The sequence below is a fragment of the Bufo gargarizans genome, chromosome 2, assembly GCF_014858855.1.
Source record: "Bufo gargarizans isolate SCDJY-AF-19 chromosome 2, ASM1485885v1, whole genome shotgun sequence".
Classification (NCBI taxonomy): Eukaryota; Metazoa; Chordata; class Amphibia; order Anura; family Bufonidae; genus Bufo; species Bufo gargarizans.
The window spans coordinates 397,465,583-397,490,504 of NC_058081.1; the positions used below are offsets into that span (position 1 = coordinate 397,465,583).

The 24,922-nt window shown below is 47.4% G+C and overlaps 1 protein-coding gene across 2 annotated transcripts in view; it reads right to left on the bottom strand.

Annotated features, from left to right (window-relative positions):
- Positions 1-21,851, bottom strand: part of ZCCHC10 (zinc finger CCHC-type containing 10) — a 26,599-nt gene extending 4,748 nt beyond the window's left edge. For both annotated transcript variants that reach the window (XM_044277776.1, XM_044277775.1), the window contains exons 1-2: positions 21,780-21,851; positions 3,744-3,908 (exon numbers count right to left, since the gene is read on the bottom strand). In XM_044277776.1, the coding sequence (XP_044133711.1) occupies positions 3,744-3,908; positions 21,780-21,820 (206 nt within the window). In that variant the 5' untranslated portion in view covers positions 21,821-21,851. The remainder of the gene's footprint in view (positions 1-3,743; positions 3,909-21,779) is intronic.
- Between the last annotated feature and the right edge of the window lie 3,071 nt (positions 21,852-24,922).

A 24,922-nucleotide genomic window follows, 5' to 3' on the forward strand; every position in this document is an offset into this window, starting at 1 on the left:
ATAGCATCTTATCTTATGTGTCATCCACAGATCCCCCCCCATAACAGTGTCCCTGTGTAGTGAATGGGGGCCGGGATCTGTTTCTGTAATGGCAGCGGGGCCGAGTGCCTGCTTCATTCATAAAGTGGGCGGAGCAGGCGCATGACATAGTGAGCTACGCTACTAGCGCCCGCCCGGCCTCCTGACTGCCAAGAAGTTTTTAAGATGATTGGAATACTTTAACAATACCCACAAGTTAGATATGATTACTGTATACTACAGTGAGCGGGGCCCGGTGTAGTAGAATACAGTGACTGCACCGGGCCCCGCTGCCATTACAGAAACAGATGCCAGCCCCCAGCCCCTCCTCCCTATTCACCGGACGGTCGTAGCTTTCGCCCCATAAGACGCACTGCTATTTTCCCCCCAAAATACGGTACTTCTCTACCTTAAGAATAAAGGCCAATGCATGCGAACACGTTAAGTGACCATGAAGAAGCATGCTTTTCACATGCTTCACTATATGGCACGCAACGCACAGTTAAGGAGCGGCAATACTTATACTTTCCATTGTGTTGTGTTCCACTGTTACAGGGAACGCAACGCCCATGGTTAACCTAGCCTCTCACTGATAACTGATTAAGTAAATATGTTTTCTGCAGGACTAGACACTTGTATAAGTGAAGGGAATGGATAGTCAATAGTTCAAGACTGAAGCTATAAACCATATGAAAAACTGCCGTCATTCAGCTAAGGCTATAAAAACTTGTAAACTCGATTGTTAGCTTTAACTTTAAACATGACTATGGGATTCTACTAGGGAAATCATGTTTTAAAATGAATGCCCCTTCCCCTGCCCCTTCTTGGATCCTCCCACTGCCCTATCTTCAGCAGAAGATCAGCACACAAAAGGAGAAGGCAGCAGCTTCCTAGCCAGTAGTTCTGTGGTAATGACATTCGCATATTAAATACAAAGGAGTCGGAGAGCGAGTCGAAAGTACCAAAAAACTGAGGAGTCGGACCAGGACCATTTATCTACCGACTCCACAGCCCTGGACCAAAGCACAGATTTCCACTGGTCTAATGTCCATTCCTTGTGTTCTTTAGCCCAAACACGTCTCTTCTGCTTGTTGCCTGTCCTTAGCAGTGGTTTCCTAGCAGATATTCTACCATGAAGACCTGATTCACACAGTCTCCTCTTAACAGTTGTTCTAGAGATTTGTCTACTGCTAGAACTCTGTGTGGCATTGACCTGGTCTCCAATCTGAGCTGCTGTTAACCTGCGATTTCTGAGGGTGGTGACTCGGATGAACTTATCCTCCGCAGCAGAGGTGACTCTTGGTCTTCCTTTCCTGGGGCGGTCCGCATGTGAGCCAGTTTCTTTGTAGCGCTTGATGGTTTTTGTGATTGCACTTGGGGACACTTTCAAAGTTTTCCCAATTTTTCGGACTGACTGACCTTCATTTCTTAAAGGGAGTCTTTCACCTAATCTGAGCGTTTTAGACCGCTCAGATCAGGTTATAGACTCTTTAACCCTCATTACGATCATACCTTTCTCTTATGTGTCCCTCGCCCAGATAATGAAAATAACACTTTTTAAACTTATGCAAATTACCTTCTGAAGGTGCCCAGGGGCGGCGTTACTGGGCGATGTGCCCAGAAAAACTCACCTCCAGCCGGCGGACGTCACGAGTGGCACCAGAGGACGGCGGGCTGGGAACTGGCCCGCACCTGCGCACTGCTCTGCCCATTATGGGCAGATGAACAGCTTTTCATATTGCGCATGCGCCGGCCAACTAAAGACAGCCGGCCGGCGCATGCGCAATATGAAAGGATGTTCCTCTGCCCATAATGGGCAGAGCAGTGCGCAGGTGCGGGCCAGTTCCCAGCCCGCCGTCCTCTGGTGCCGCTCGTGACGTCCGCCGGCTGGAGGTGTGTTTTTCTGGGCACATCGCCCAGTAACGCCGCCCCTGGGCACCTTCAGAAGGTAATTTGCATAAGTTTAAAAAGTGTTATTTTCATTATCTGGGCGAGGGACACATAAGAGAAAGGTATGATCGTAATGAGGGTTAAAGAGTCTATAACCTGATCTGAGCGGTCTAAAACGCTCAGATTAGGTGAAAGACTCCCTTTAAAGTAATGAAGGCCACTCGTTTTTCTTTACTTAACTACTTTTTTCTTGCCATAATACAAATTTTAACAGTCTATTCAGTAGGACTATCAGCTGTGTATCCACCAGACTTCTCCACAACGCTACTGATGGCCCCAACCCCATTTATAAGGCAAGAAATCCCACTTATTAAACCTGACAGGGCACACCTGTGAAGTGAAAACCATTTCAGGTGACTACCTCTTGAAGCTCATCAAGAGAATGCCAAGAGTGTGCAAAGCAGTAATTAAAGCAAAAGGTGGCTACTTTGAAGAACCTAGAATATGACATATTTTCAGTTGTTTCACACTTTCTTGTTATGTATATAATTCCACATGTGTTAATTCATAGTTTTGATGCCTTCAGTGTGAATCTACAATTTTCATAGTCATGAAAATAAAGAAACCTCTTTGAATGAGAAGGTGTCCAAACTTTTGGTCTGTACTGTATATACACACACACACACACACACACACACACACACACACACACACATATATATATCTCATAGATACATATACACACACACACACACACACACATCTCATATACATATACCTCATAGAGATTATATATATATATATATATATATATATATATATATATATATACACACATATACACATACATCTCATGTATACATATTGTACAGGTGAAACTTGAAAAATTTGAATATCGTGCAAAAGTCCATTTATTTCAGTAATGCAACTTAAAAGGAATTGCACTAATGCAGCTTAAAAGATAACTGTCATATTGTTTTATTTATTTGCTAGTTTATTAGAGCTAGGGATGTATACCTGGGTTAGTCTGTTAATGATTGCTAAAAGATCTGTAATTACCTTATAATACCAGCTTTCATTAATGTCTCCTGTCCCTTTCCACTGCTCCCTTAAAAGACCGTTGTTATGGCTCATCTGTCTCCGGCTAAGAAGACAGGAAGACGGAGGGGCGGTCCTTCACACTGCATGCCTGCATTAGGCTTCAGAGTGAGGAGGCGCGACTCTCAGTAATCCATTCTGATTGGCTGGCAGGGAGCTGCTGGCTACAGCAAGTTTGCATGTGACCTGAGGGAATGCAGTTTTGGCCTCAGAGAGCTGGCAGAGGAGCCATCTTGAGCAGATCCTCATAATGTAGGATTCAAAACAGCCGTAACTAAGGGGAAAACAGTGGTAAGTAAAGAAACTACATATTGCTTTATGCATAATGCTGCTGCTGCAGTAACATATTTTTATAAAACATTTTTTTGATCATATGACAGTTATCCTTTAAAATTTTCATTTTGTGAAAAGGTTCAATATTCTAGGTTAAAAGTGTCACACTCTAGTCAGCTAATTTTTGGCTTTTACAAGCTGTAAGCCATAATCATCCAAATTATAACAAATAAAGGCTTGAACCATCTCATATTAGTTTCACCTTTTAAATTGCATTACTGAATAAATAAACTTTGCACGATATAATTTTTTTTCGAGTTTCACCTGTATATACACACACACACACATATATCTCGTGTATGCATATTGTCTACACACACCTCATATATATGACATTTACAGGTTTGGTACCTGTAGAACATCCTTCAAGCAAGAAGTCATCCATTATTCAAGGAAACATCTACCTTTGTCCTAAAAGCAGTCTCGCCGCCTCTTTTTCCTTTAATGTTCGCTTTAATTCAGCGGTTCTGGATGGTCTGTACAGATATTTTCTTTTCCCAGTACATTCATAGCTCCAGTGACCCATTTCGAGGCACTTCTGACAACGCACATTCTGCTTGTTTGCTTCACTGTAACAGATAAGAGTGTTAAATATAAAGCAATTTTAGATCACAATTTGCACTATTTATTTTGTAGAAAAACATCTGATATTTTTATCTTAGCATCCTTAGCAATTTTAAAAGGGTTCTCATCTTTTCCTATATTGATGATCTATCCTTAGGATAGGTCATCAATATCTGATCGGCGGGGCCCGACTCCCGGCCCCCACTGCCGATCAGCTGTATGTTTCATACATGTGGTCTCCTAAGTTTACCTGCTCGCCGTTGACATTGCAGTGGAGAGCAGGTGTAATTACAGAGGAGCTGCAATGTTTATGGTGAGAAGGTAAACAGTGATGAGAACACAGGGCTTGCACGAGCCTTGCGTTTTCTTCATCCAGCTGATCTGATTTTGATGACCTATCTGGAAAAAAGGGTTCTTCGAAAGAGAGAGATAGACACCTGTAGATTACATAGACACAAAGTGGAAAACCCATTTAAAAGGGGTTGTCCGGGTTCAGAGCTGAACCCGGACATAGCTCCATTTTCACCCAGGCAGCCCCCTTGACTTGAGCATCGGAGCAGTTCATGCTCCAATGCTCTCCTTTGCCCTGCGCTAAATCGCAGGAGTTCCGATGACTGCTGCCATGAAGCACGGTGACATCACCGGCACTGATGGGCGGGCTTTAGCGCTGCCTTAGCCAGTAAAACGGCTAGGGCAACACTAAAGCACACCCATCAGAACCGGTGACGTCACCCCGCAGTGTGTTATTGTAAACAAAAGAGCCTGTGCCCATGCTCCGATGACAACATCAGGGGTGCTGCTTGGGTGAAAATATGGGTATGTCCGGGTTCAGCTCTGAACCCGGACAACCCCTTTAACTCCTTCAGGACCAGCCTATTTCGGACGTTTAGGAAGAAGCAATGTTTTCAGTTTTTCCATAGTCCCATTCATTTCATTTTTCTGTCAGCAAAGCCATATGAGGGCTTCTATTTTGACCAAATATGTTTAGGTTTTCTTATGTTTTACTACTACAATAACATCTTCATTATCAATGTAGCCATTTGTGGGCTTGAGGTTTTCTTTTTATATTAAATTGATTCACAATTATTTGTTCAGTCCCACTTGAAGACTCAACTTGATTACTTTCATAATACTTCTGTGCATTTCAAACAACTCTACATCCCCCCCCCCCCCGTACCCCCCTAAAAAAAATAATCTAAAAGTGCTTCTGGATTTCTGCAAATTTGAGGTCATGGCAACTTGCAAGTCATGCAGAGAGCCCATTCAGTTCAGTGGCTGTACTGCTGCCCAACGATAATGGATTGTGTGAAGCATGTTGAGGCCAAGATCGCTGTGTAGCCCCAGCCTAGGGCCTCATGCACACAGGCGTAAGGACAAGAATAGGATACGTTCCACAGTATTGTTTGCAGGGCCGTCGAACAGACATAAAGGGACACTGACAGGCCTTCTGAGCATAATTAGCTCTTTATATGCCCCCCTAGGTCTTATAATAAGTTTCCAATTCATATAAGTATTATCCCTGTGCGCATTGTAAAATGTTAAAAATAATCTTTATAATCACCTGTCCTTTCTGCCCAAGGGGCGTTCTTTGTGCCGCATTTGTGCCCAGCCGCGTCCCAACTGCCGGATCCTTAGACACGCCCATCTCACTTCGCTGGGTGGTATTTTCCTGTCCCCGACATTCGGAGATCCTGCGCATGCGCCCGGCACCCTCGCTCGCCGGGATCACATTGCGCCAAGTGAATACTAATGAGATAGGCTTGTCTAAGGATCCGGCAGTTGGGACGCGGCTGGGCACAAAGAACACCCCTTGGGCAGAAAGGACAGGTGATTATAAAGATAATTTTTAACGTTTTACAATGCGCACAGGGATAATACTTATATGAATTGGAAACTTATTATAAAGGGTCCATTCACACGTCCGTTGTTTCTTTCCTGATCTGTTCAGTTTTTTGCGGAACAGATCTGGACCCATTCATTTTCAATGGGTCCTGAAAAAAAAAAATCGGACAGCACAATGTCTGATTTTTTTTCAGGACCCATTGAAAATGAATGGGTACAGATCTGGTCCAGTAGACTTTTTATATCCACTGCATATATTTATATATTTTTTGGGGTACACTTTTTTATAGTTCCCCTAGGGAATTATAACAAGCAATCATCAGATTGCTTCTCTCATTGACCCCAGTGCATTAGCATTACAATATGGGGTAGATTTATCAAACTGGTGTAATGCAGAACTGGCTTAGTTGCCCAAAGCAAACAATCAGATTCCACCTTTGATTTTTTTACAGCTTCTTTGGAAAATGAAAGGTGGAATTTGATTGGTTGCCACAGGCAACTAAGCCAGTTCTACTTTACACATCCACTGATGTGGTCCATAGGAACTAATGTGCGGTAGCCTTGTATCACTCAAGAGAGTACAGGGGTCTATCAATCGTTTATGTTGCCCATAGTTAGGACATCATAAAACTGGTGACAAATTCCCTTTAACCGCCTCCGGACCGCCTAACGCAGGATTGCGTTCCGGAGGCAGTCGATTCATTCCTCCTTCACGCTTCGGCACCGACGCGCATAGCCGGCCCGCGCATGTCCATTGCGGGCCGGCAAAAGTTAAAGGAGGAGTTCGTCACTAGTCTGCCAGCCAATGGTCATCGCTGGCAGGCTGGTGATTTAAAAAAAAAATCTAATCACAAGCCAGTTAACACGTTATATTTATAAATATAATGTGTTAAATGGCTTCTGTGCTCCTCTGCTGGTCCTTATCATCGGTTGGTCCCAGCAGAGGAGCACAGATCACTGTAAGTACACAAGACACAACACATTTAGCCCCAGAACACCCCCCCCCAATTAACCCCTTGATCACCCCTGTCAATCACAAGTGAAAGGGAAAAAAGTGATCAGTGTAAACTGTCACTTTTTTTCCCCACTAGTATTGACAGTTAGGTTTGACCCCTTTGCTAGGTAGTTAGCGCCGGTTAGCACCCAGCCCGCCGCAGTCACTGATTCGCGTATCGCTAATCAGCATTTGTACTTTTATAGTATCTGCAAGTGATCAGAACTGAACTGATCAGTCAGATCTATAATAGTATTAGTGTCACCTTAGTTCACCCTCCACCCAAAATGCAGTGTTTGCCCGATCAGGCCTGATCGGTCGCCCACATGTGCGTTCACCCACGCCCGCCCCGCGATCACTTTACAAGCGCTGCGGCGATAAAACAAAATCAGGTTTTTTTTTTTAATCAATCGCAGCGGCCTCCGGTACTTCGCTAGCCTCCCATTTGTAAGACAGGCTTGCTTTTTTTCTTGGGTAGTCTCAGGGAATACCCCCTAAATTTAGTTGACCAAATGGCAAGTAAGGGGGTATTCTTCTGAAGAGGCCTACAGGCTTCTGACCCAGTCGGATGAGGAATGGGAACCCTCATCTGACGAATCCAGCGGGTCAGAATACGGACCTGTAGAAAGCAGTGGCAGTCCGACGCAAAGTTCGGACGAGGAGGTTGAGGTCCCTGATAGCACCAGGCGTACCCGGCCCCGTGTTGCTAGACCACAGGTTGCGCAGGATCCGCTTCAAGGGCAGCAGAGTGGGGCGCTGTCGGATTACGTGGTGAGGCATACACCAGCAGCACAGCCCATACCGGACCTAGTACCAGCACTGCCGTAGAACATGGTGAAGTGGCGAGCACCAGAAGGGCAGTTGAGAAGGTGCATTAGTTCCCCCGTCGCAGCCACCGCACAGACAGGCCCTTAGAGCCCCCAGAGTCCCTGAAGTGCTGGCAAACCCCGATTGGCAGCCCCCAACTTCAGCCGCACCAGTAGTTCCCCCTTTCACCGCCCAGTCTGGAGTTCGGGTTGAGACAGCTCAGTTCGGATCGGCACTGGGGTTTTTTGAGCTGTTCTTGACTGCGGAGCTCTTGGACTTAGTCGTGGCAGAAACAAATCGGTATGCCACTCATTTTATAGCTGCCAACCCAGGAAGCTTTTATGCCCAGTCTTTCCGATGAAAACCCGTCCAAGTTTCAGAATTTAAAACTTTTCTGGGCCTTCTCCTCAACATGGGCCTAACCAAAAAGCATGAATTGCTGTCATATTGGTCCACGAACCCAATTCATCACATGCCCATGTTCTCTGCTGCCATGTCCAGGACACGATTTGAGACCATCCTGCGTTTCCTGCACTTTAGTGACAACAGCACCTCTCGTCTCAGAGGCCACCCAGCTTTTGACCGGCTCCACAAAATTCGGCCCCTCATAGACTACCTTAACACCAAATTTGCAGATTTGTATACCCCTGAGCAAAACATCTGCATAGACGAGTCCCTGATACATTTTACCGGACGCCTTGGCTTCAGACAATACATCCCAAGCAAGCGCACCCGGTATGGGATCAAATTATATAAGCTCTGTGAAAGGGCCACAGGCTATACGCACAAATTTAGAGTCTATGAGGGTAAAGATCAGACCCTGGAGCCGGTCAGTTGCCCTGACTACTTGGGGAGCAGTGGGAAGACAGTCTGGGACTTGGTGTCACCCTTATTTGGCAAGGGGTACCATCTTTATGTGGACAATTTCTACACAAGTGTGTCCCTCTTCAGGCATTTGTTTACAGAACAGATTGGCTGCTGTGGCACCGCGCGACCTAGTCACCGGGGATTCTCCCAACGGCTCGTACCACCCATCTTGCAAGGGGGAGAGGGCTGCCTTGTGTAACGAAGAACTGCTCGCGGTGAAATGGAGAGACAAGCGTGACGTTTACATGCTCTCCTCCATTCACGCAGACACGACAATGCAAATAGAAGGAGCAACCAGTGTCATTGAAAAGCCCCTCTCGGTCCACGACTATAATTTGCTCATGGGAGGGGTGGACTTCAATGACCAGATGTTGGCTCCTTATTTAGTGTCCCACCGCACCAGACGCTGGTATAAGAAGGTGTCTGTATATTTAATTCAATTGGCTCTGTACAATAGCTTTGTTCTCTACAGTAAGGCTGGGAGAACAGGATCCTTCCTCAAATTTCAGGAAGAGATCATCGAGAACCTCCTGTATCCAGGAGGTTCCGTGGCCCCATCCACCAGTGTAGTGAGCCGTCTACACGAGCGACATTTCCCCAATGTCGTTGCTGGTACCTCAACCCAAGCGCCACCCCGTAAAAGATGTTGTGTCTGTAGCAGGAGTGGAATAAGGCGTGACACCCGCTATTTCTGTCCTGACTTCCCTGACCACCCTGCCGTATGCTTAGGGGAGTGTTTCCGGAAGTACCACACACAGGTACACTATTAGCATAGGGATTGCGTGACACAGGACAGGCACACAGGGCTCTTAGGGCCCTTTCACTCACAGCTGCTGCAAACCTCTCCTTTCACCTGGGACAAAGTGCATAATGTATTTCGCCACATCTCTGGGCGATTTGCGCTTTGCACATCTTCCCCATGGGACAGAGAGGTTTGTCCTATAAAGGTAAAAGGTAATAAAATAAAAAAAATCACCAGTAAGAAAAAAAAGTTCATGTTCTGTTCCAAAAGTTCAATAAAGTTTATAAAAGTTAATGTTCTGTTCAAATATTATATAAAGTTAATACATTTATTGCGTTGCGGAGTGTTTTTTTTATTTTTTTTTACCTTCAAGGTGGACCAACCAATGAAGCAGCTGCAGCACTAAAGTGCATTCTGACAGAAGCATTGCACTGCTGTCAGATTACACAAAAGTCGGTGTATGCGGCGCTGCAAGACAAGATTTCTCCTCTGCAGTAAAAAAGATACGTTTGGCGAGGCTTACGAGCTGAGGGGCGGTGTTCATTTGCTTTGGCAAACACTTTGTATAATGTATATATAAAAAAATAATAATAAATCCCGGCAATGATTTATTCATCCACATCGATTGATGTGAATGGAGAAATCGGGTTTGCCAGGGCATACGAGCTAAGTGGGTATGGATGTTGGGCAGAGTTCCTATGTCCTGGCAGACGCCTTTCCCCTCCTTTTTTTTTTTTTGCAGAGATTTTTTTCATCCACATTGATCGATGCGAATGAAGAAATCTATGCTGTTCATTTTTTCTTTCAGCCCAGAGGCTGAACGGGAAAAAAAAAAAAATCTCATTACCCGTATGCTCAATATAAGGAGAATAGCAGAAACTCCTAATGCTGGCCATACATGTAATGATTGCGGAGACCCTCAAATGCCAGGGCAGTACAAACACCCCACAAATGACCCCATTTTGGAAAGAAGACACCCCAAGGTATTTGCTGAGGGGCATATTGAGTCCATGAAAGATTGAACTTTTTGTCCCAAGTTAGCGGAAAGGGAGACTTTGTGAGAAAAAAGAAATAAAAAATCTATTTCCGCTAACTTGTGCCAAAAAAAATAAAAAATAAATCTATGAACTCGCCATGCCCCTCATGGAATTCCTTGGGGTGTCTTCTTTCCAAAATGGGGTCACATGTGGGGTATTTATACTGCCCTGGCATTTTAGGGGCCCTAAAGCGTGAGAAGAAGTCTGGGATCCAAATGTCTAAAAATGCCCTCCTAAAAGGAATTTGGGCCCCTTTGCGCACCTAGGCTGCAAAAAAGTGTCACACATGTGGTATCGCCATACTCAGGAGAAGTTGGGCAATGTGTTTTGGGGTGTCTTTTTACATATACCCATGCTAGGCGAGAGAAATATTTCTCAAAAATGACAACTTTGTACGAAAAAAAAAAATGGGAAAAGTTGACTTTTACAGAGATTATATGTAAAAATACACCCCAAAACACATTCAGTGCTCCAGACTAAAAAAAATACCTAGTAGCCATTGGCTCCTGAACTGAAAAATTTAGGAGCCAAATCAAATTTTTAGTCGCCAAATCGAAACTGAATCAAAATTTTGGTATCGTGACAACGCTACGCCGATCAGATCGGCATTGGGTTGTTTTGATACCAAAATTTTGATTCGCTTTCGTCAACATAAAAAAGTATTGCGATACTAAAAAAAAAAAAAAAAAAAAAAAAACCTGCGTGCATTTTGCATTTTATGAAACATTCAGCCCATAATAGAACAGTCCTGTCCTATTTTTTGGGGTGACAAGGTGACTAAAAAAATGGCGAATGCTCACCGCATAGGAGATATTTTTTAATAATTTAATAGTTTGGATAGCGCTGTGTAATATGTTTATTTATTTATTGTTTATATATTTTATATGTAAAATTGGGAAAGGGGAGATTTAAACATATTTTAGGGTACTTTCACACTAACGTTTTTCTTTTCCGGCATAGAGTTCTGTCACACAGGGGCCCTATACCAGAAAAGCCGGAATTAGACTTACCGGTAATTCAGTTTCCACGAGATCACCACGACGGCTACAAGGAGATTGACCCCTGACCTCTGTAGGGGCAGGAACAGAGAGAGGGTTTAAACCCCCCCCCCTCCCACCACCAGCACCAGTGTGTCCAAAATTACAGAGACAGAAATAAGTGGTGAGAACAGAAAATTAATGAACCGAGAGGGTATTACTTCATAACCTCCCAGGTAAGACTAAGGAAGGGTAGGGAATATATGTGCCGTCGTGGTGATCTCGTGGAAACTGAATTACCGGTAAGTCTAATTCCGGCTTTCCACCTCATCACCACGACGGCTACAAGGAGATATAAAAAATTATAGCTTAGGGGGGGACGACCGCCTGAAGGACCTTACGTCCAAAAGACAAGTCTGAAGTAGATAGGTCTAACCTATAGTGTTTAGTAAAGGTGTGGATGTTAGACCAAGTAGCAGCTTTACAGATATCCTCAAGAGAAGCTCCGGCCCGCTCGGCCTGGGAGGAGGACATAGCCCGGGTAGAGTGAGCTCTCAAATTTGGGGGGCACGACAGACCTTGGGACTCATAGGAGATGGAAATAGAATCCTTTATCCACCGTGCTAAGGAGGACCTGGAGGCTTTTAGACCCTTATTCTTACCCGAGAATAACACAAATAGGTTGCTGGATTTACGGAAACCTTTTGATACCTCAAGATACCGTAAGACAGAGCGTCTTACATCTAGAGAGTGGAAGCTAGATTCCCTAGTATTAGAGGGATTACTGCAAAAGGAGGGTAAGACTATCTCCTGGTTACGGTGGAAATCCGATACCACTTTAGGCAAAAATCCTGGATCTAACTTAAGAATGATTCTGTCATCGGTGATACGGAGATAGGGTTCCTGTATCGATAGTGCTTGGATCTCGCCTAGCCTTCTTGCGGACGTGATGGCCACCAAGAATGCAGTCTTAAGCGATAGATGTTTGGTGGAACAACTAGATAGGGGCTCAAACGGAGCAAGAGTCAAGCCAGTGAGTACCGTATTGAGGTCCCAGTTGGGGATCCTAGATTTTAGAGAGGGACGTAGTCGGGAGGCAGCTCTCATGAATCTTTTAATCCAGCGATGACTGGCTAGATCTCGATCAAAGAAGCAGGCAAGTGCCGAGACCTGTACCCTCAGGGTAGAGGGTCTAAGACCTAATTCAAGCCCCTGCTGGAGGAAGTCCAAGATTTTCAGAAAATTGGGCGGCTCTAAGTTTGGGGCAGGGTTGCCCATCCAGGTACAGAATCTCTTCCAGATCTTTAAGTAAATTGAGAAGGTAACCTTCTTTCTACTCGCTTTTAGGGTGGCTATCACTCGGTCTGAGAGCCCCTGGGACCTCAACCTCTGGACCTCAGGATCCATGCTGACAACTTGAGGAAGCTCGGATCTGGGTGTAGGATTGGCCCCTGGTGAAGCAGGTCCCTCCTGGAAGGAAGAGGCCATGGATCCTCTACTGATAGATTTTTTAAAGAAGAGAACCAGCTCCTTTTCGGCCAATAGGGGGCTATTAGAATTAGTGTCGTATCTTCTAGGTAGAGTTTCTGGATTATCCTGGGAAGTAGAGGCAAAGGTGGGAATGCATAACCGAGATCCCAGTCCCAATGAATCGTCAGCGCATCCAGCGCCCAGGGATTGTCCCGTGGGTTTAGCGAACAGAACGTTGGTACCTTTGCGTTCTTTTTGGAGGCGAACAGATCCACTTGTGGAGTGCCCCATCTTTCTGCCAAAACCTGAAATACTTCTTGATTCAGGGACCACTCGGTATGATCTATTGACTGGCGACTGAGATAGTCTGCTTCTACGTTCAGTATTCCTTTTAGGTGAATTGCGGAGATAGAACTCACATGGGATTCTGCCCAGTTGAAGATCTTCCTTGCAATAGACATCAGTTTCTCCGATCTCGTGCCTCCCTGGTGAGAGAGATAAGCCACAGTCGTCGTGTTGTCCGAAAGGATCTTTACGTGCTGACCCACCAGAAGGGTCTCTGCAGCCTTCAGGGCTTTCCAGACTGCTTCCAGCTCTCTGAAATTGGAGGACAGAGCGGGTTGTTGGAATCCAGGAACCTTGGAACAAATGATCTCCTACTTTCGCTCCCCATCCTTTTCCGCTTGCGTCCGTAAGTACTTGAATGTAGGGAGCCTTCTCCCAGGCCACTCCCAAGGACAGATTGCTTGTGTTTTTCCACCAATTCAGGGAGGTCTTCACCGCTAGGGGAATCAGAACTTTGTGATCCAAGGAGGACTGTTGTTTGTTCCAAGTTCTGAGGATCCATGCTTGGAGAGATCGGAAGTGGGCCTGACTCCATGGGACGGACATGATACAAGACGAGAGAAGACCCAGGAGGCTCATAGCTTCCCTTATGGGACATGACCTCCTGTTCTGGAAACGTCGAACCTGTAATTGAAGGTTTTTGACCTTGTCTGGTGGAAGGAAGGTATGCTGCGTTCGGGAATCCAGGATGACGCCCAAGAACTGGATAGTGCTGGAGGGCACCAGGTTCGATTTTTTCATGTTCACCAACCAACCCAGATCTTGAGTGAGAGACAGGAAGGTTTGTAGGTCTGTTCTGAGTTTGTTCTCCGAATTCCCAATTAGTAGGAAATCATCCAGGTACGGTATAATCACCAGACCTTTGTGTCTCAGGAAGGCCACCATCTCGACTACCAGCTTCGTAAACACTCTGGGTGCAGATGATATCCCAAAGGGGAGGGCCGTAAACTGGAAGTGATGAGTTACTCCCTTGTGGTCCTGGATGGCGAACCTCAAGAACCTTTGTGACTCTGGATGAATTGGGACGTGATAGTAGGTGTCCTGAAGGTCTACTGAGCACATCAGGGCGTTCCTCCCTATTAACGGAATCAGGGACTTCAGGGATTCCATCCTGAACTTCCGATAAATGACAAACTTGTTCAGGGCTTTCAAGTTTATAATTGTGCGGAATGAGCCCTCTTTTTTCTCTACCAAAAACAGGTTCGAATAGAACCCTTGCCTTTGCTGTGTTGACGGGACTTGTACTATCACGTTCGTCGCCAGAAGACTTTGGACCCCTAGCAGAATCTTTTTGCGCACTTTGGGGGAACTTGGGTTGGTGACAATAAAGCGGTTTGGGGGAGATGAAGAAAGTTCGATGTGGTACCCGGATTTTATTATGTCCCGAACCCAAGGGTTCCGGGTAGTGGACTCCCAAGGAGACAGAAAATTCTTCAATCTCCCCCCAACTCTGGCGTCACTGCTTGTCCGAGGGCTTATTCTGGGAGGAGGAGGGGTTGTTCCTACCCCTGCCCCCTTTTGGGTAACTCCAGCGTCCTGACTTCCCTTTATCTTTAAAGGGTCTATTCTGGCTGGTGGGGGCCCGAAAAGGATATCTCCTTTTAAAGGGTCTCTCCTCTGGGAACCCCTTTTTTTTGTCCGCCGCTTTCTCCAGGATACGGTCTAGGACGGGCCCAAAGACATATTCCCCCGAGAACGGGATGGAGCATAGTTTCATCTTTGATGTGTTGTCGCCTGACCAGCTCTTCATCCACAAGGCCCGGCGGGCCGCATTAGAGAGCCCCGCATCCTTTGCCGCAAATCTGACAGACTCGGCTGAGGTGTCTGCCATAAATGCTGTGGCGGATTTCAATAGGGGGAGGGACCTTAGGATCTCATCCCTGGAAGTATTATCTCTGATGTGAGATTCCAGTTCCTCTAGCCACAGCCTCATGGATCTTGCCACTGAGGTAGCTGCGATGTTCGTTTTTAAAGTGAACATCGCCGCTTCCCACGATTTTTTTAGGAGGCTATCTGCCTTCCTATCCATGGGATCCCGCAGCTGAGAAGTGTCTTCGAACGGCAAGGCAGTCTTCTTATTGACCTTTGCGACTTGAATGTCGACCTTTGGTGTTTCACTGAAAATTTTTGCTTCGCTTGAGTCAAACAATAGCCGGTTCTTAAAGGACCTGGACACCCCCAACCTCTTTTCCGGGTTGGACCACTCGTCAAGCACCATATCTCGTATGTTCTCGTTTATTGGGAACACCCGGGTCTTTTTAACCCTGAGTCTCCCAAACATCTCATCCTGGACCGAGTGGGCTCTAGGGGTTTCTTCGACCCCCATAGTGGCCCGGACCGCCTTTAGGAGATCTGGCATCTCGTCCAATGAAAAGCAGAATCTTCTATCTGATTCCGAAGTATCAATATCAGAGGAGGCCCCCTCGTCCTCCCAGGCTCTAGATGATGAGGCATCTTCCTCTATCATCTCCGGGTCTGATAAGGAAGGAGATGGACCCCTACGTCTTTTTGGTGGAGGTGCATCCCTGGGTGAAGGCATCTGGGATAAGGAGGTTCTTACTTCCTCATGGATCATGGACCTTAATTCGTTAAAGAAGGAAGGCTGTTCTTCAGCGATAACGCTAGAGATGCAGTCTTTGCAAAGCTTTTTGCGATAGTCGTCCGGAAGCCGTTTAAGGCAGGACACACACTTTGACTGTTTTCTGATTTTTTTCTGGGCCTCCTTAGCGACCTGGGAAGAATAACCCCCATTAGCCATCTAGGTATACATGGAACTAACAGACAGAAGCCCCAAGCCAGAGAAGTGGAGGAGGAGGAACAAGCAACCTGGTACAGTGTCTAGGAACAAGTAACAGGGTGGAACAAAGCGCTTCCCCACAGGGGAACTTACTGCAGGCGGCACAGAAGGGTCTCCAGGGGAGCGTGGTTCGGTCGACATGACTGCACGCTGCTTCGATGTACGCCGGTACACTGAGACATTCGGCACCGCTGGCGCCGAAAATTTGAATGTGAGACGCCTCTGAATGACGTCACTTCCCTCGTCCACCGGAAGTGACGTCTGCCGCTTTCCTGAAGCGCTTAGGCGCGCACCCGGCGATAGCCAAACAGGCTCGGCGGGAGAACGCGACCCGGGAGCAGGCTCACATATTGTAATGGAGCGAGTCCTCCCTCCTTCGCCCCTGCCCAGCGTTAGTACGAGGACCGCAGGAGGGCAGGGGGAACACCCGGTAGGTGTCAGGACGTTACATTCTCTTCAGCTCCCCGCAGGGAGACTGTCTCTGCCCCTGTACTCTGTAGGGACAGGAAACACTGGTGCTGGGAGGGGGGGATTTAAACCCTCTCTCTGTTCCTGCCCCTACAGAGGTCAGGGGTCAATCTCCTTGTAGCCGTCGTGGTGATGAGGTGGAAAGAACTGATCAGGATTATCCCCATGCATTCTGAATGGAGAGCAATCCGTTCAGGATGCATCAGGATGTCTTCAGTTCAGTCATTTTGACTGATCAGGCAAAAGATAAAACCGCAGCATGCTACGGTTTTATCTCTGAAGATTTGCCTGAATGCCGGATCCAGCATTTTTTCCCATAGGAATGTATTAGTGCCGGATCTGGCATTCAAAATACCGGAATGCACCAGCACTAAATCCGGACCCATTCACTTCTATGGGGCTGTGCACATGAGCGGTGATTTTCACACATCACTTGTGCGTTGCGTGAAAATCGCAGCATGCTCTATGTTGTGCGTTTTTCACGCAACGCAGGCCCCATAGAAGCTAATGGGGCTGCGTGAAAATCGCAAGCAAGTGCGGATGCGGTGCGATTTTCACTCATGGTTGCTAGGATGAAAGTCTATTCACTGTATTATTTTCCCTTATAACATGGTTATAAGGGAAAATAATAGCATTCTTTAATACAGAATGCATAGTAGAAGGTCAATATAATAAACATTGGTGGCGCAGTGCGCCCCCCCAACACCACAGTATGATAAACATTGGTGGCGCAGTGTGCCCCCCCAACACCCCAGTATAATAAACATTGGTGGCGCAGTGTGCCCCCCCAACACCCCAGTATAATAAACATTGGTGGCGCAGTGTGCCCCCCCTCAATATAATAAACATTGGTGGCGCAGTGCGCCCCCCCCTCAATATAATGAACATTGGTGGCGCAGTGGGCAGTGCCAATGAGGGTTAAAAAAAATAATTAACTCACCTCCTCCAATTGATCGTCTCCTGTTCTTTCTTCAGGACCTGTCAAAGGACCTGTGGTGACATCACTGTGCTCATCACATGATTCATCACCATGGTAATGGACCATGTGATGAGCTCAGTGACGTCACCACAGGTCCTGAAGAAAGAAGAGGAGACCGGCAGCTACGCGATCAACTGGAGGAGGCGAGTTAATTTTATTTATTTATTTTTTTAACCCTCATTGGCACTTCCCACTGAGCCACCAATGTTTCTTACTGGGGTGTGGGGGGGGGGGGCACACTGTGCCACCAATGTTTCTTATACTGGGGTGTTGGGGGGCACACTGTGCCAATGTTTCTTATACTGGGGTGTTGGGGGGGCACACTGTGCCACCAATGTTTCTTATACTGGGGTGTTGGGGGGGGGGGGGCCACTGTGCCACCAATGTTTCTTATACGGGGGTGTTGGGGGGGCACACTGTGCCACCAATGTTTCTTATACGGGGGTGTTGGGGGGGCACACTGTGCCACCAATGTTTCTTATACGGGGGTGTTGGGGGGGCACACTGTGCCACCAATGTTTCTTATACTGGGGTGCTGGGGGGGCACACTGTGCCACCAATGTTTCTTATACTGGGGTGTTGGGGGGGGCACACTGTGCCACCAATGTTTCTTATACTGGGGTGTTGGGGGGGGGGGCACACTGTGCCACCAATGTTTCTTATACTGGGGTGTTGGGGGGGGGGGGGGGCAACACCCCAGTATAATAATAAACATTGGTGGCGCAGTGCGCCCCCCCCCCCCTCAATATAATGAACATTGGTGGCGCAGTGGGCAGTGCCAATGAGGGTTAAAAAAAATAATTAACTCACCTCCTCCAATTGATCGTCTCCTGTTCTTTCTTCAGGACCTGTCAAAGGACCTGTGGTGACATCACTGTGCTCATCACATGATTCATCACCATGGTAATGGACCATGTGATGAGCTCAGTGACGTCACCACAGGTCCTGAAGAAAGAAGAGGAGACCGGCAGCTACGCGATCAACTGGAGGAGGCGAGTTAATTTTATTTATTTATTTTTTTAACCCTCATTGGCACTTCCCACTGAGCCACCAATGTTTCTTACTGGGGTGTGGGGGGGGGGGCACACTGTGCCACCAATGTTTCTTATACTGGGGTGTTGGGGGGCACACTGTGCCAATGTTTCTTATACTGGGGTGTTGGGGGGGCACACTGTGCCACCAATGTTTCTTATACTGGGGTGTTGGGGGGGGGGGGCCACTGTGTCACCAATGTTTCTTATACTGGGGTGTTGGGGGGGGGCCACTGTGCCACCAATGTTTCTTATACGGGGGTGTTGGGGGGGGCACACTGTGCCACCAATGTTTCTTATACGGGGGTGTTGGGGGGCACACTGTGCCACCAATGTTTCTTATACGGGGTTGTTGGGGGGGCACACTGTGCCACCAATGTTTCTTATACTGGGGTGTTGGGGGGGCACACTGTGCCACCAATGTTTCTTATACTGGGGTGTTGGGGGGGGGCACACTGTGCCACCAATGTTTCTTATACTGGGGTGTTGGGGGGGGCACACTGTGCCACCAATGTTTCTTATACTGGGGTGTTGGGGGGGGGGGGCACACTGTGCCACCAATGTTTCTTATACTGGGGTGTTGGGGGGGCACACTGTACAGGGAGTCTAAAAAAAGAATCGAATGAGTCACTAAGTTGGATCTTTAGATTCTTTTCACCTGTGACTCATTCGATTCTTTCTTAGACTCCCTGTATATTTGTCAGTGACTCGGAGCTGCTAGTGCTTGCCTTGCCTCAGCTCTGATTGGTTGGTGGGCGGGGAGGGGCTGGCAGAAGCAGCTTCCACTCTGGGATCAGATTACACTGCTCCCGAGCCCCTCCCCTCCCTGCTGCCAGCGTCTCTGTGTGCTGTGACGGAGCTGACTCAGACTGAGAAGAACATCGGCGGTGGCGGGCAGAGAACTATCAGCTTCTGTGCCCGCCGCTGTTCAACTGCAGAGCTGCCGCAGAGGGTCTAGTCGCAAATGGTGACAAGACTAAAAAGTCTTGTCGCCATTTGTAAATTCTAAGTCGCATTGGCGACCATTTTGGTCGCCATCTGGAGCCCTGACATTGCCCTACTTCTTCTGATTACGGCGATACCACATGTGACACTTTTTTGCAGCCTAGGTGGGCAAAGGAGCCCAAATTCTAAAAAGCACCTTTAGGATTTCACAGGGCATTTTTTTTTTTTTTTTTTTTTTTACACATTTGGATTTCAAACTACTTCTCACGCATTAGGGCCCCTAAAATGCCAGGGCAGTATAAATACCCCACAAGTGACCCCATTTTGGAAAGAAGACACCCCAAGGTATTTTGTGATGGGCATAGTGAGTTCATGGAAGTTTTTATTTTTTGTCACAAGTTAGTGGAATATGAGACTTTGAAAGAAAAAAAAAAAAAAGAAATCATCATTTTCCGCTAACTTGTGACAAAAAATAAAAAGTTCTATGAACTCACTATGCCCATCAGGAAACGTGACAGGTGCTCAGAAAGTCAGAGCTGCTTCAAAATGTGGAAATTCACATTTTTGTACCATAGTTTGTAAACACTATAACTTTAGCGCAAACCAATAAATATACACTTATTGCATTTTTTTTTATCAAAGACATGTAGAACAATAAATTTAGAGAAAAATTTATATAGAAATGTAGTTTTATTTGAAAAATTTTACAACTGAAAGTGAAAAGTCATTTTTTTGCCAAAAATTAGGTAAATTCCGATTAATAAAAAAAAGTTAAAATGTCAGCAGCAATGAAATACCACCAAATGAAAGCTCTATTAGTGAGAAGAAAAGGAGGTAAAATTTAGGTGGTAAGTTGTATGACCGAGCAATAAACCGTGAAAGGAGTGTAGTGCAGAATTGTAAAAAGTGGTCTGGTCATTAAGAGGGTTTAAGCTAGGGGAGCTGAGGTGGTTAAAGACGCAGTGTATTTTAGGCCCTTGAAGTGGCTGTCCAATTTATAAAAAAAATAATAATAATAATTTAATCAGCCAAGGCAGGATTTGTGCTAAAATAACATACTCCCCTAATTTTATCCCCCTCAGCTTCTAACACTTCCGCTTCAATGCTCCACACCATGCCATGTTTTGGTTGCAGCCATGAAATCATGGTATACGCCACTTGACCACTGCAGCCAAGCACTGGAAACGGTAGGGGATAAATAAGGTGACTATATTTTATATTATTTTTCACAACTGCTGACTTTTTTTTTTTTAAAGGGGCTGTCTTAGTACAAACATTTATACCCTAACCCACAGGATAGGGTATAATATCTGATTGGAGGGGGTCAGACAAATGGGCCCCTCGCTGATCACAAAAAATGGGGGGCAGGGTTCATATTTCTTAAGAGGCACAGATCTCTTAAAAAATTTGATGAATTTCCAGACAGTCTGTGTGCCAGAAATTTAAATGTACACCAGGTATGAGTTGGCACAGATCGGAACCATCATTTACCCCAGTTTGTGGCTTAAATTATGGTAAATCTGTTGGTTTCAAGGAGGCCACGTACGCTCTGCTAAGCCCCACCACCACTTTCAGTGCCAAGAAGTGAAAAGTCTCAAACTATGGCAAAAGGATGTCATGCACCATAATCTGACTTTTTTACTCCACAATAGTAGTATAAAACAAAATGACTGTAAGGGCTCAAGCACACGACCATATGCCCTCCAAGACATATGGTCCGTGAGCGGGCCATATGTCTCGGAGCGGCATACACGGCGTGCATAGCACCATAGGTTACTATGATGCTCTGCGCATCAGGCCACCTGTGGGGCTATTGTCCTGCACTCTTAATATAATGAGTGCAGGACAATAGCATCGTGGGCGGCCCGATGCAAACACAGCATCATAGTAACCTACGATACTATGTACTCCTGTGCGCACTGACCGTATGTCTCTGAGGGCATACGGTCGTGTGCATGAGCCCTAACTACGGAAAAAAAGACTGCTTGTGGAGATCTGATCTTTTTACCCGTACAGAGGCTTCCTCCGGCGACGCGCGTGCACCCGTACAGAGGCTTCCTCCGGCGACGCGCGTGCACCCGTACAGAGGCTTCCTCCGGCGACGCGCGAGCACCCGTACAGAGGCTTCCTCCGGCGACGCGCGTGCACCCGTACAGAGGCTTCCTCCGGCGACGCGCGTGCACCCGTACAGAGGCTTCCTCCGGCGACGCGCGTGCACCCGTACAGAGGCTTCCTCCGGTGACGCGCGTGCACCCGTACAGAGGCTTCCTCCGGTGTACATCTATATACAGGCTTACTATCTGACAGGACTGGGAGGTCCAAACTTCCATTATCACACGCACTATGTGAACGGTCCCCTACTCCTCCTCTAATAACTACCAGAACGTGCACATAAATCAGAGAGCCAGAGGTAGAGCCTGGGCTCAGCCCCCTCCCTCCCCCTCCATAACTCGCCCTCGCTACCTACCGCTGGCCCAGCACACTTCCCGCCCAAAATGACGCAACCAACAAGCATTCCGTTCCTCACTCACTCCCCTCCCCCCGTCTCGCTTTCCCAGGCTGAGGTTCTACTTACGCCTGCCTACGAGCGATCAGCCGGTGCATGGGGGTAGCCATGTTTGTAAGAGCCAGGCGCCGCCCCGCTGCATGCCGGGCAATAGCAGTCTGCAGGAAATATTGCTGGAACGCAGCAGCTAGTGGCGTCATGGCGTCGGCAGCCATGTTGGACGAGGGCACTTGATTCATAGCTGCCAATTCTCTGAAGCATTTTAGCTACAAAATTCAAGCGGTCGAGGTTTTGTAGTGGGGTATGAGTCTGCTATGTCTCAGTGTCCCCGACTCTGCTCCCAGCACCTGGCTGATAATGTTCTCAGCCAAATGAAATGGCAGAACGTAGTAATTAGGGAAAGCAGTTTTACAATATATAGGCTGTCCCCTCTGTCTCCCACTATCAGTTCTGGAGCTTGCCTCTGCACATGACAGCCATACAGTACACTATAAACACTGAAGACAGGTTTTCTTTAGTAACACTCATTTAGAGACCTGCTCTTTTAACAGTGAGTTTCACAGCACCCCACTCCCTTGACAGTGACCTCCTTAGGGGCCCGCCCCTTAACAGTGACCTCCACAGTACCCCCATGCCTTAACAGTGACCTCCACAGTACCCCCATGCCTTAACAGTGACCTCACAGTACCCTGCTGCCTTAACAGTGACCTCACAGTACCCTGCTGCCTTAACAGTGACCTCACAGTACCCGGCTGCCTTAACAGTGACCTCCACAGCAGTTGCCCCTAATAGTGGCCCCTGCCCCCTTAACAGTGACCTCCACAGTGTCCACCCCTTTAACAGTGACCGCCACAGCGGCCTGCCCCTGTAACAGTAACATCCTAACGTGAACGTCTCTTTAACCACCTCCGGACCGCCTAACGCACATGTGCGTTCCGGAGGTGGCAGCGCTGCGCACAGTCACGCATATACGCGTCATCTCGCGAGACGCGAGATGACGCGACTATGCGCGTGCGCATGCGCAGTTCGCGCCGGCATTTCGCACAGAAGTATTTCGTCAGCAACCTGCCAGCCAATGATCGTGGCTGGCAGGTTGCTGATTTTTTAAAAATCCAATCAAAGTGCCAGATAGCAGATCATATTAGTAAATATGATCTGTTATATGGCTGCCTGCTCCTCTGCTGGTTCTTTTCGTCGGTTGGATCCAGCAGAGGAGCAGGCTTCACAGTGAGTACACCAAACACTACACTATAGCCCCTGATCACCCCCCCTGAACCCCAATTAACCCTTTGATCACCCCTGTCAATCACAAGTGAAAAGAAAAAAGTGATCAGTGCAAACTGTCACTTTTTTTTTTCACTGTTATTGACCGTTAGGTTTTAGGTATAGTTTAGGTCCCTTGGTTAGGTAGTTAGCGATCAGTTAGCGCCCAGCCCACCGCACCGCAGTCCGTTATTCGCTGATTAGCGTATCGCTAATCAGCATTTGTACTTTTATAGTATCTGGAAGTGATCAAAACTGATCACGGTCAGATCTATAATTGTATTAGTGTCACTTTAGTTCGCCCTCCACCCAAAACGCAGTGTTTGCCCGATCAGGCCTGATCGGTCGCCCACACGTGCGTTCGCCCACACCCGCCCCACCGCAGTGACAAAAAAATTTTTTTTTTTGATCACTGCACATTCACTTTACACGCACTGCGGCGATAAAAAAATCAGTTTTGATATTTTTTATTAACCGCAGCGGCCTCCGGTACTTCGCTAGCCTCCCCTTTGTAAGACAGGCTTGCTTTTTTTTCTTGGGTAGTCTCAGGGAATACCCCTAAATTTAGTTGCCCACATGTCTAACAGGGGGTATTCTTCTGAAGAGGCCTACAGGCTTCTGACCCAGTCGGATGAGGAGTGGGAACCCTCATCTGATGAATCCAGCGGGTCAGAATACGAACCTGTAGAAAGCAGTGGCTCTCTGACCTAAAGTTCGGACGAGGAGGCTGAGGTCCCCGATACCACCAGGCGTACCCGGCCCCGTGTCACTAGACCGCAGGTTGCGCAGGATCCGCTTCAAGAGCAGCAGAGTGGGGCTGGTGCTGTCGGATTACGTGGTGAGGCATACACCAGCAGCCCAGCCCTCCCTGGACCTAGTACCAGCACTGCCGTACAACCTGGTGAAGTAGCGAGCACCAGAAGGGCAGTTGAAGCTGGTACGGTGGCACGTGCAGTAGTGACCCCGTCGCAGCCACCGCAAAGACGTGCCCGTAGAGCCCCTAGAATCCCAGAGGTGCTGGCAAACCCTGATTGGCAGTCCCCAACTTCAGCCGCACCTGTAGTTTTCCCTTTCACTGCCCAGTCTGGAGTTCGGGTTGAGACGGCTCAGATCGGTTCGGCCCTGGGATTTTTTGAGCTGTTCTTGACTGCGGAGCTTTTAGACATAGTTGTGGCCGAAACAAACAGGTATGCCACACAATTTATCACCGCTAACCCGGGAAGCTTTTATGCCCAGCCTTTCCGGAGGAAACCAGTCCAAGTTTCCGAACTTAAAACTTTTCTGGGCCTCCTCCTCAACATGGGCCTGACAAAAAAGCATGAATTGCGGTCATATTGGTCCACGAACCCGATTCATCACATGCCCATGTTCTCTGCTGCCATGTCCAGGGCATGTTTTGAGGCCATCCTGCGGTTCCTGCACTTTAGTGACAACACCGCCTCCCGTCCCAGGGGCCACCCTGCTTTTGACCGGCTCCACAAAATTCGGCCCCTCATAGACCATTTCAACCAGAAATTTGCAGATATTTATACCCCAGAGCAAAACATCTGCATAGACGAGTCCCTGATACATTTTACCGGGCGCCTTGGCTTCAAACAATACATCCCAAGCAAGCGCGCCCGGTATGGGGTCAAATTGTATAAGCTCTGTGAAAGGGCCACAGGCTATACCCACAAATTTCGGGTCTATGAGGGAAAAGATCAGACCCTGGAGCCGGTCGGTTGCCCTGACTACCTGGGGAGCAGTGGGAAGACAGTTTGGGACTTGGTGTCACCCTTATTCGGCAAGGGGTACCATCTTTATGTGGACAATTTTTACACAAGTGTGGCCCTCTTTAGGCATTTGTTTCTAGAACGGATTGGCGCCTGTGGTACCGCGCGAACTAGTCGCGCGGGCTTCCCCCAACGGCTCGTTACCACCCGTCTTGCAAGGGGGCAGAGGGCCGCACT